General features: G+C 35.4%; 1 protein-coding gene across 1 annotated transcript in view; it reads left to right on the top strand.

The window, feature by feature from the left end:
- Nucleotides 1-12,194, top strand: part of VPS41 (VPS41 subunit of HOPS complex) — a 158,504-nt gene that overhangs the window by 4,504 nt on the left and 141,806 nt on the right. Inside the window, exons 2-3 of the mRNA XM_015811174.1 lie at nt 3,701-3,739; nt 10,837-10,944. Of these exons, the coding sequence (XP_015666660.1) occupies nt 3,701-3,739; nt 10,837-10,944 (147 nt within the window). The remainder of the gene's footprint in view (nt 1-3,700; nt 3,740-10,836; nt 10,945-12,194) is intronic.

Here is a 12,194-nt window from a genome sequence, read left to right as displayed (position 1 = left end):
CTTGCAGGACTGGCCTAGGGTAATTTTTAGGGGGGTTTTAATTATATTTTAAAATTTGACAAATATTTAAATATTCCTTTTAATTAATTTTAAATTTGTATTGTTTTGTATGTATTTTAAATAGATTGTCAGCCGCCCTGAGTCCTACGGGAGAAGGGCGGGATATAAATCCAAAAAATAAATAAATAAATAAATAAAACTTGGACTGCAGTGTGTGTGTGTGTGTGTGTGTGTGTGTGTGTGTGTACACACATGCATGTTCTTGGCTGTGGGCAGTTTGGGGAGGAGCTTGTGGGGCACTGATTATCCCCACATCAAGGTAGCTGGTGCAACTTGTTCCATGCCAACCCAGCTGTCTTTGAGTCAGCGGAGCTGGGCTGGCTGCACCTACCCGGCCACACTCACCTGGCCATACCGAGTCAGCCGTGCCAAGTGAGCTGTGTTGAGCTGCCCACATTGAGCCATGTACACCACCCAGCCATGCCTACATATCACAGCGACCCGGCTGTGACCACCCAGTCACGCCTACCCAGCCACGCCCATGTGGCCCTTTGAGGGCAGCCATAATGCTGATGTGATCCTTAATGAAATTGAGTTTAACACTCCTGCCATAGTGGTGTTAGTGCTATTAGTGGTCATTAGGCAGAGACCGGATTGAGATTGAGAGATTAGCTTTGGTACTGACATTTTTCATTAACTCTTTGAAGGAAACTTACAACTGTAAGTGGGAAAACCTGTGGTTTTTTTTAAGAAAGTGTTGACAGAAGGCAGAGCAGTCACTAAACCAACTGTTGTACAATAATTACTTTAAGAACTTTTCTTAGTTTGAAACTGAATTTGGATTCCATAGATCCCAAGCATGCTTTGGCAGCCCAACATGGGCCAGGTATCTTGACTGTGTCAAAGGTACCTTGGTTTATCAGCCAATTTCAAATTCTTAGCTCAGAGTAATATCTTTAGATAATTGATTTTGTACTATAATTTACTGGTGTTTATTTAGGATGGATTTACTTTTTATAAACGTGGTATCTTTCAGATTACCCATAGGTATTTTGATTAAAAAATAAACATTCACAGATGAAAATATTTCCATCTTGCTAGAATTTCTTTCTAATTACTAGTTCCTTACATTATCCCTTTCCTGACAATGAAAAAGTGAAACTCACAGAATGGAACTACTGCAGAAATTTGTCCCTATATCCTAACACCTGTAGGACATTTACAACACTGGAGAAAACAACCATCCTTTCTGAGAGGTCTAGCAGAACTTAGGGAAGGTGTCTTGGTGTCTTATTCATTCCATCAAGTCATAACAAATCCATTAATCAATGATCAATTTGTTTCTATCTTATAACCAGACCTGAATCCAGAGAGTGTGTTTAAGAGTTAGATACCAGAGGTGATTTGAAGTAAAATCATTTAAATTACATGAGAATTGGCAAACCTAAGACTTTGCAGGGACCATGAATTGGCAAACCTAAGACTTTGCAGGGACCATGATCTAATACCTAAATTGGACCTAAATAAGTCACTGAACTCTGCTTTTGGATATTTAGCTTTCAAGATGGATTACAAGTTCAGTTCAATGTCCTCCCCTCTCCCCCTGTCCCCTCCTCCACCCCGTAAGTAATTTAAGAGAATCCAGTAGTGGCAATAGTCTATGTAAACGTTTGCTAAAATGAGGCAGGACACCAAGTTACTTGGGTCAAGAAATAACATTCATATTAGATATCTAGAATTCATTCCCCCCCACCCATCCTATGCAAAGTTAGTGTATAAATCATGATATTTATAAAGAATCCATGAAACATCTTTTAGTGTATACTGTAATTGTGTGATTCCTTCACCATCTTGCACCTAATAAGTCTGAACTTTAAATTTCATAATGATAGAGCATTCTCATTTTTTAAAAATTGACTGCCTCATGAGTTTCGGACATAAGTTAACTGTTCCAAATTCACTTTGTGGCATAAATATAGTCCTACGATATAGCAATTATAGACTCTGCTGCAACTATTCATCTTGTTGTCAAAATGTTACCTCATAAAGTTTGTAATGCTTTCTCTTCTTATGAAGTCTTTATTTCTATTGTGTGCTGCTGTTAAAATGCTTAAATTCAGTGTCAGCATATTAGATGTAACCTTTTATTGCTATTGATAACTGTAAATAAGTTAAGTAAATCTTCATTTTGCTGACCTCTTGAAGGAAGTATGGTATCAGCAGATTTTGTTACTGGACAGGTGAGAGATTATCAAGAGTAGACTCAATTTTGTGTGTGTGTGATTGCCACAGTAAGATACATTACTTTCTGAGAGAGATATTTTAAAAGCAAACCTTTTGTTGATGGTTTGAGCAATATAAGACCCAAGAATAATGTTGGTTTTTATCTTACTTTCTTTCTGAGTTCCTTTTGAGGTTAACTTTAAATTCCTTAAGCTTTGAAAGAGAACTTGTAGAATCTACATTCTATTGTAAAGAAAAAAGATTTCTCTACATAAACCATAAAAGCAAAACATTTTTAAAGATTTTTATAATGAATGGGAGAAATAGAGCCAATTTTATAATGGATGGGATAATTTTTTGTTTAAAATTTGGTTGTAACAAATATGCTAATAATTTTTGGAGATATAGTTAAATGTACTCATATATACTAGATTCTTTGATACTTGTTTTTAGCTTGTATATCTACATTGTGATTCTACATAGAACACTTTATGGGAAGAAGACTGGAGTATAATTCGAGGAGGGGTTACTTATTATATTACTCTACTGAGTATTCAGAATATTCGTTCCTATTGACGAGCATAAAATATTCAAAAGCTGCCAAATGATGTAGAAATCATCGTTTTACTCCTTAGGAAGTCTGCCCAGTTTTTCTGGGACTGCAGTGTATGCTTGACGTTTGTGCTAATTGATTGTTTGGGGGACATTTGTAAAGATGCTATGAATAGAAGAGATGATGTGAATAAAAAACATTTTGATGGAAAAAACAATCTTCTCAGTTTGACTTTTATTAATGAAGTTATACTTTTATATGTGAATCAATGGGATGTAATTAAATATTTCAAGAGCTTGGTGTCAATATGTCATACAGCACAGGTGTCAAACTCGCCACGTCATGTGACGTGTCGCGACATATCATGACTCTTTTTGCATTGCCAGCAATGAGATGGGTGCGGCTTTGGTATGATGAAAACAGCCCACGGGCCGGCAGTTTGATACCCCTGTCATACAGTATCAATTTCTGTAGTGATTTAGTGACTATCTGAGGATTAAAAGCCAGAGGAGCAAGAATTTCCTTTGCAAAACTTGGATAATTGCTCAAAACTGCTGTGGTAGGGATGCTTCTGTGTATCTGAAAACAGCAGAATGATTGTATACTATCTGAATTAGGCAAATAAGCAGCAATGTTGTAATTCTCTGGTGCTGCTCTATATATTCTAGGTAACATAATTATATACACTGTTCTTTGACTAGAATATAATTACAATTTTGCAGATCTAAGATGGGTATTTATGTTTTATTTTAAACAACTTTCTTTCCCACTCCTGCTTTTCAAAGAAAAGATATATTTTGAGACAAAAGTCTGATATTTATTGAGGAATGAATTTCATTAAACACAGTAAAGTTTAGGGTTGTATTGTTAATTTATTAACTTTTTCCACATTATAATTTCTTCCTACTTTTATATGGTTTTCAGGAGCCTGTGACTGATGAAGAAATGACAGATGAGTCTGAGGTAAGATTATTTTGAAGGGCCTTTATTTTTGCACATTGCAAAAATACTTTTGCACACTGCGGTTTCATTAAATGTCACTCTTTGTTAATAAGCAAGTATACATGCCTTTATTTTTCCTCATTTCTGATTTCTCTGTTTCATTGTAGATATGGAAGCTTTTTATTTACAGAGGATTGATTATTATTTTATGGCAAGGGATTTCCTAAGCTTCAGTTAAAAGTGGGATCTGTGCTGCTACTGAACATGCAACACAAGTGATAATATGGATAATGTTTTTCTGCTAAAAGAATATATTTTAACTAATCATGTGAGGAATTGAAACCTATATGCTATTGTTTTTGTTTGCATATATAAAATGAGATTGACACAAAGAAGAATTGGTATTTATTATGATGCTATAATTTATTTCATGCATTTTGTGAAATTGGGCCTTTGAACAATATGTTTTCCACAATGCACAGTTTGTCTTATTAACTTTTTAAAAATATATTTAAATGGAATGAAAATTGTTTCTGAAATGACTTTGGGATCTTTATAAGCGCACATTTGTACAAGGAGCTAAGTTACAAAATTGCAATTCACTGTCACATGGTACTAGTAAACATTGGTGAAACTTGAGTTATATGAGTATGTGTTTTATGGTGTTATATAAGAAGCCAAGGATAGTGGATCAACTCTAGTCTGATTTTCAATTTCCTTTATTAAAAAGAAGGTAGTCTTGCCTTTGACAAAAAGCAAGGTTTCAGGCCATCTTTGACCAATTTAGGGCAGGATGATATATCTGTCCTAGCCTTTCTTGATCTAACAGCTTTCAAAACCATTAATCATTGTATCCTTCTGATTGTCTAAAGACTTTGGGAATGGAGAGCTCCTCCAGATAGAACTGGTGCATAATTTGTGAATTCTCCTAGAAACAGACTTTTTGCTTGAGGAGTAAGTAGTAGCTGTATCTAGGATGGCTTTTGTACAAATCCATATTATATGCCAATTGTGCCCTTTCCTGAAATAGGAATCTCCATGTCACTTACGTTTTAGCTATCCCCAGTCAGATTATTGCAACATGGTTTGCATGAAAATCTTGAAAAAAATTGAAAAATATTTGGAAGCTATAGTTCAAAATGTAACAGCGCACATGCAATTTTTGGTGTAACACAGTGGTTCTCAACCTGTGGGTCGGGACCCCATTTGGGGTCGATCGACCATTTCACGGGGGTCGCCAAGCAAGGCTGTCCCCCATTTTTTTTCCCTTTTCCGGCGGGTGCCTTACCTCCCTTGGGCTGGGCCAGCTGGTGGTCGGCCTGCTTCGTCTCTGCCGCTTGCCAGCTACATCTTGGCCGGCGCAGGGGGCGGAACCACGCATGCGCAGCGCTCCTGGGCAGGGAAAGTCCTCGACTTACGACCGGTTGGGTAGTCCTCGACTTACGACCGGTTTAGTCCTCGACTTACGACCGGTTTAGTCTTCGACTTACGACTGGTTGGGGTCGCGGCATTAAAAAGGTTGAGAACCACTGGTGTAACACATCAGGATAATGAATACTATAGAGATATGCTGGCTCCTAGTAGGCTTTGGGTGTAATTCAAGGTACTGGCTATCACCTTTAAAACTGTCCATGACCAGTTACTTGTGGGATTGCCTCTCTCCATTGATATCTATGTATTCCACAAGATCTGGTATGTAGACATGTTCTGAGTCTCTTTTCTGGAACAAAGTCATCTAGTATGTCCAGGACCCATGTCTCTTCTGTGAGGGTCCATGTCTATAAAATATCCTATCTCCTGAGTTTCAGGCTGAACCCTGTTGGCCTTTCATAAGGTTTTGAAGACCTTGTTCCTGAAGCATTGAAATCAGGATGTTCATAATTCTTACTATTGGTATTTGTTCTCTGTTTTGAGTCAGTTTTGTGAGGAACATCATAATTCTTACTATTGGTATTTGTTCTCTGTTTTGAGTTAGTTTTGTGAGGAACCTCAGTTGTTATTCCTAAAAAGACTTAGAAAGGTGCTCAACAACTGCCAATTATAGGTAGCGCTCAGGTTATTTGGAAATTTCATTGCCAAGTGATGCAGCCATAAAGCACGTCACATGAGCATATTGGTTTATGATGCCAATCCCAGTATTCCCCATTACTATCATTAGTTTAGGATTGTGGATTATTAAGTGAGGACCTCATGTGACCATGATTTGTGGCTTCATGCCAGGTATTTTTTATTTTATTAATCTTACTAATGAACTGCCTCCCCAAGAGACATTGAACATGACTGTGATTGTCTATAATATCAAGAATCCAAAGAACTGGGCAGCCTAAAATATGGATTTTGAAAAGTTTTGTGTTGTATCAGAGATAATCATATGAATATTTGAAATGCAAAGTAAAAAACAACAACTAATTCCACAAAAAACAATGCTTTGTTTTTGCTTGATATAACACTATACAATTCTTCTCTTTGAACTTAATAAAGGACTGTGCCAATAGTTTAAGTACAAAATTGCTGATAATGAATTATTTATTCTTGTAATTGAGTTTGTAACATAGTAAAATGTTTATTTTTTAAAAAAAGTTTGAAAATACATTAGAAATGTATAGTGCATTTGCTATCTATTAAAACTGCCGTATATTTAGTTACAACTTTTTAACAGAGAAAGTGTGTATCTCTTTGTATGTTTATGTTTATGTTTTTATATATGAGTCTGGGAATATGTGTCTATTTTTGTATGGGTATAAATGATTGTGTGTGTGCGCACACTGAATTTTCCTGTATGGAGTAAATGTCACTCTGTTTAAATCTTAAGCTTTGATGCAAGTCATGACTTGTACTATTCAACTAGGTTGTCATAGAAACGTAGCTAACTGTCATCTTAACTTAGGCTACTGATGGTTTTATTTGTAGGTTTGTGGGATTATTAAAATTTAAGAAAAATGTTGACTTTTTATTTACACTGCCTTGTGATTACTTTTGGAAGTTCAGGCTACATAAAAGCTTGTAAGAAATAAAAACATTAAACTCAGATTCATCAAATGCTGTTTACGCTTTATCATCTTTTATTGGGAGGTGAGATACATTTTGTGACAACAGAATAATATTATATTTTAAATGTAATTTTTTATTTTGTTTATTTTTATGAGGAAAAGCCTCAGATTCACTCTTAGCTTGACCTTCATTTAACATAAGAAATACCTGTCAAAAAATCATGGAATGGGTATATTAGCATGCCTAATATTGAAAGTTTCTCACTTTAGTCATATTGTCTCGAAGAATGGCAGAATGCCTCAATAAACTGAGCTTTTGAAAATATATGTTGTTTGAACACTATATGTGTGTAGAAGCAAAATTACTTAATTTTCATTCATAAATAAAATAGGCAAAACTTCCAGTAACTTTATCTAATGGTCCGTGGATCAATGCTTTTATGCATTGAAAGACTGCAATTAATTTTTCACTTTGGTTGCACATTTGATGTCCAACTTCCCATTGAATCTTATTATAAAGATGTGATGCCTAGAATTCAATTCCAACTTATATATTTTCCCTCCAAAGTGCCCAGATAATATGTGCATTGCAAGAGTAATTCACAATAAAGATGTACAAAAATACAATTATGCTTTAATGGCTACCCAACCCACAAGCTGTAGGCTGTGTTAAGTTTGGTGAATGTAATTGTTTTCCATCTGTCAAGAACGAAGGAGCACAGGTAATTTGTCTGATGTATGCTTTGTGCTCTAATTTGACATTGAGTCTTTCTGACTGGTAACAACTTTCAGTGTTAGATTTACTGACTAAAATTGCTTCTTGCTGGACACTTTGACACATTGTTTTAGACAACTGTTGTTGATTGCTGATGTTTCTATATTAATCTCATTTCTTTAAAAAAATTACCATAAAGCTCTTTTAACTCAAAAATCTTATGGTGTAAAAAAAATGAAGATTTTTTTTTTTACCATAGCTTCAGTATCTCAGTATTTGAGGATATTAATCTATTGAAACATACTGGTTTCTTACTGTATTGTAACTGTCTCTTGTCCTATATGAATGTATATCAATAAAGAAATAATATAACATTTGATGTAAAATAACAATAAAAAATAATACCCCATATAATCCCAAAGAGCCCATATTAACTTCCAACATTCCTTATAAAATGATGCCCAACCTTTTTATATTACAGAAGATAGCACTATGCAAGCACACAATAATTATTTAGATTAATTTTATTGTATATTGCTACTTTCAGCTATATGAGCCTGGAAAGCATGACAATTTTAATTACTTGAAAATGTGTTACCTACATTCTTCTGCGTTCTGAAATACAGGTTCGGAGAGATTTGCCCATTGTAGTTATTATATTCTCAACCTACCTTTCTTTTAGGAACCTGGGATACCACAAGGTCCCCCTCCCCATGTGTATGTCAAAGTAGCTTTATGAGTCAGAGAGATTATAGAGATTATAGCTTTCCAAAAGTTACCCAGCAAGAATCATGGCTAAATGATGATTTGAACCTTGATCTTTTTCTTCTAATTCTAACTTTGCATATATTGGCTCCCCATTTATTTTAATATATGCTTTTATAACAGTTTGGTTTTCTAATTTAAGTATAGTTTTTTCCAGTTTTGAATAAGATGCTTCTTTTTCTCTGCTAATAAACTGAGAATATTTATGCCAATATAATACCAATATGAAAAGCTGCTGGTATTTTTAAAAAAATGTTATCTGGCTTGTTGGGAGACAGGGTAAAAGTTGAATTAAATAACATTGCAAATCAGAAGATAATTCATTTGATTACTGTACCAATAAAAGCATAGAATTTGTCAATTTTAAGATGTGCCATAAAAGGCATCAATTTAAATCAATTAAAATCTTGAATCGGAGAGTAGGTGATTAATTGCAGATGTGCTTCTGCTCTGTATCATGAAGTTGTCTCGTGTTTAACTCTTTATTCAAAGAGGTAATTATGAGTTTAAACATGGACTTTGAACACATACATACATACATATGCAATGGTGGCAAATATCTGTAGCTCGGATTTAGGATGAGGGCAAAGTTTCGTTCTCTGAGCTTGTGGGTTGGTTTCCAAATGTTTCGTTACCAGGCTATATAACAGTGATGGCGAACCTTTTAGAGACCGAGTGCCCAAACTGCAACACAAAACCCACTTATTTATCGCAAAGTGCCAACACGGCAATTTAATCTGAATACTGAGGTTTTAGTTTAGAAAAAACAACTTACACATTAACATCTTTTGTCTTAAAAGAAAAACACAATGACAAAGCTTTCAATGATACAAACAACTTTTTACTGAAAGGTAAAAGTTTGCCTTTGGCATGCTTTTGAAGAATTAATGTGATTTTTGCTGTTGTATGCATGCTGATAATTTGTTTAACCTTGACTTATACTTTGTAAGTTTGAGAGCAACACATGCAGTACTCAGGTCATCTGTTAGTCTGTTTCTGGTGTCAGGTTTGATATAATTCAAAGCTGAAAACAACGCGCTCGCTCCGGAGGCTTGTTTTGGCTAGGAAGGGGCTTTAGAAATGGATTTTTCCTGCAAAAACATAGCCAAAGAGTGAGGCGCACGTGCCATAGAGAGGGCTCCAAGTGCCCCCTCTGGCACGCATGCCATTGGTTCGCCACCACTGCTATATAATATCTTCAGAGGAGTTTAGGGGATGTCAATGTTCTTCTGTTTATAAGGGCCTTATAAACTTATTCTGTTTGTAAGCCCTTATAAACAGAAGAATACTGATATGGAGAATGAGCATTCACCTTCACATACATATACATATACATATACACACACACACACACATACACACGTGTGTGTGTGTGTGTGTGTGTGTGTGTGTGTGTGTGTTTGAATATGAATGAATCTGCAGGATCCAATCTGGGTCAGTTACTGGGATAAGAGGATTTGTCTTCTGAACTTTCAGATTCGTGCTGGAATCTTCAGGGAATTTCTCTCTAGCAAAGTGTGCTGTTCTCTGTGTGGTATTTATAGTGCCTGATGCATGTGGCTTTTTAGAAGTTGATTGGAGTGTGTTGATGGCTGGCTTTTAAGTCCTTAGTTGTTGTTTGCTTGTGCTGTCCAGCCCTCGTCTTCTAAGTATTTGATTGGCTGGTGGTAAATCAGCCATTCCTGTTGATAGACGAGGGGCCTGTTTCCCAGGGCTTCAATAACTTCCCTGGCTGAGGAAGACAAAATCTCTGGTCCCGGTGACTGATCCCAGATTATCCTGGGACATATGAATGAATCTGTCTGTCATAGTTATATAGAAAATTTGAAAAGTTCTTCATTTTTTAAAAAATAGCATTCTCACAGTTTAGCATTAAAAGTGTCTCTTTTTTGAATATCCATTCTTCCACAATCTTTCTTTCAAGAAATAACTAAGTAGCATTTATAATACAGTGGTTTTGATATAATTGATTCTGGTATTTATAAGTTATCACTTATAAATACCAGAATAAATTATATCAAAACCACTGTATTGAAGTAGAGGTAGTTGGCTTTTTGTTTCATACATTGCTGGTAAGAAAGATGAACAAAAGAGTCTTCAACCTCATACTCTATGGCCCTGATATGATTAAAACTACTAGTATTCCCAAAGAAGATCAGAGAACAGAGAACTTTCAGTGGTGATTGCTCTTTAGTATTCTGTGACTAGTATCAGTACATAAGGATTATGAGGAACTGATTCCTTCAAGACCTGGTTGTGCCATCAGGACTGAAGGTCCCAAGAATAAGATATTTTTTTAGATGGCGTTCTCTCTCTCTCTCTCTCTCTCTCTCTCTCTCTCTCTCTCTCTCTCTCTCTCTCTCTCTCTCTCTCTCTCTCTCTCTCTCTGTTTGGGATTTGTATATATTTTTAGTTTAAATTGTCTTCATTTTAGTGCTGATTTTTTAATTTTTAAAATGTGTTTTTATATATTTTATAATATATTTTAATATTATTGTTATACATAGGTGTGTATGTATGTTTGTGTGTATGTATTTGTGTGTGTCTTTATGTATGTATACACACACACACACACACACAGATGGCTATATATATTTTATTAATAAAATAAAGTAAAAAATAAATTCTTAAGCTGTTTCTTACTACAGGAAGATGTCAGCGAAGAAGAACCCAAACTGAAGTATGAAAGGCTTTCTAATGGGGTTGGAGAAATTATTCAAAAGGATATAGCCAGTTGTATGACAGTCCATGAGAAAGTAAGTTATTAATTTTAAAAAACATGCATGACTGTATTATTTCTTCCTTATACTTCTATTTGTTATGTTCAGCAAAGCAATAGGAATTTGGGAGCATGTAATTCCAAAAGAAGAACGAAATCTGCAAGCTTTTTTTCTGGGGTTCTGACAGGAAATGGCAAGGTGAGTATGAGGGTATTATTCTTTGCTCAGAAACAATTTGTTCTGGGAAAGTAGTTTTTTTTAAATATCTAAATAGTCTTTTGGCATTATTCATGGCCACAATGTTGAAGAAATAGAACACAAGTATAGGGTTGGGATTTAAATTTTACTGAGGAATTTCCCATATCAATTTACTAGCCAATAATTTTGCTGATATTTTTATCAGATAGTTTAGATTTGCATTGGATCCTAAATGCAGTGAGTTTTTTGCATTAATCTTTAGATTCAAAAATAGAACATGCAAGAATAGAACAAACTATTTTTAAGTTTTCTCTTACTCACTTTAACTGCAGTTTTATGAATGTTACATAAGTTATATAATTATGTTGTAATTAAAACTACTCATGTACTCCTGAAAATATAATTCATAGATAGCAGTAGTGAGGATTTCTTCTGTTTTGACTCTTCACAGAATGAAAAGTTACCTCGGAACTAATTTTTACTTGTAGATCTCTCATACAATTTATGTGAAAGTTTCTAAATCAAATAATAATTTAGCCAAAGTGTTACATATTTCTATTTTATCAAAGTGCTACATATTTCTATATTTTCATTTTTTAAAAATATTCACACTGTCAAGGTATAGTTATAGGCCAGTGGTGGCGAACCTATGGCACGGGTGCCAGAGGCGGCACTCAGAGCCCTCTCTGCCGGCACACACGCCGTCGCCCCAGTCCTAGGCCTTCAGCTGGGTTTTATAAAACCTTTTTGCTTTAGGCCTCTACCGCAATGTGCAAAAAAAAAAAAAAAGGTTCAATCAGTCAATTTCAACTTCTCACAGGAAAAAAAAAAGATCTTGCAAAGTTGGAATTGATTGATTGAACTTTTTAGTCCCACCCAGTCTGCCATTACCACCGCAGCCACGCCCACCCAATGGGCCACACCCACCCAGCACCCGATGATGCATAAGTGGGTTTTGGGTTGCAATTTGGGCACTTAGTCTCTAAAAGGTTCGCCATCACTGTTATAGGCTTTCCAAAGAATTATCTCAGAAGCTTTAAAAATTTGGACTGTCCAAGCTTTGTGCCACTCTAGGGGCCCATTTAACA

The sequence above is a fragment of the Protobothrops mucrosquamatus genome, unplaced genomic scaffold, assembly GCF_001527695.2.
Source record: "Protobothrops mucrosquamatus isolate PMUCROS unplaced genomic scaffold, P.Mucros_1.0 scaffold32, whole genome shotgun sequence".
NCBI lineage: Eukaryota > Metazoa > Chordata > Lepidosauria > Squamata > Viperidae > Protobothrops > Protobothrops mucrosquamatus.
This window is presented reverse-complemented; position numbering and strand designations above follow the sequence as displayed.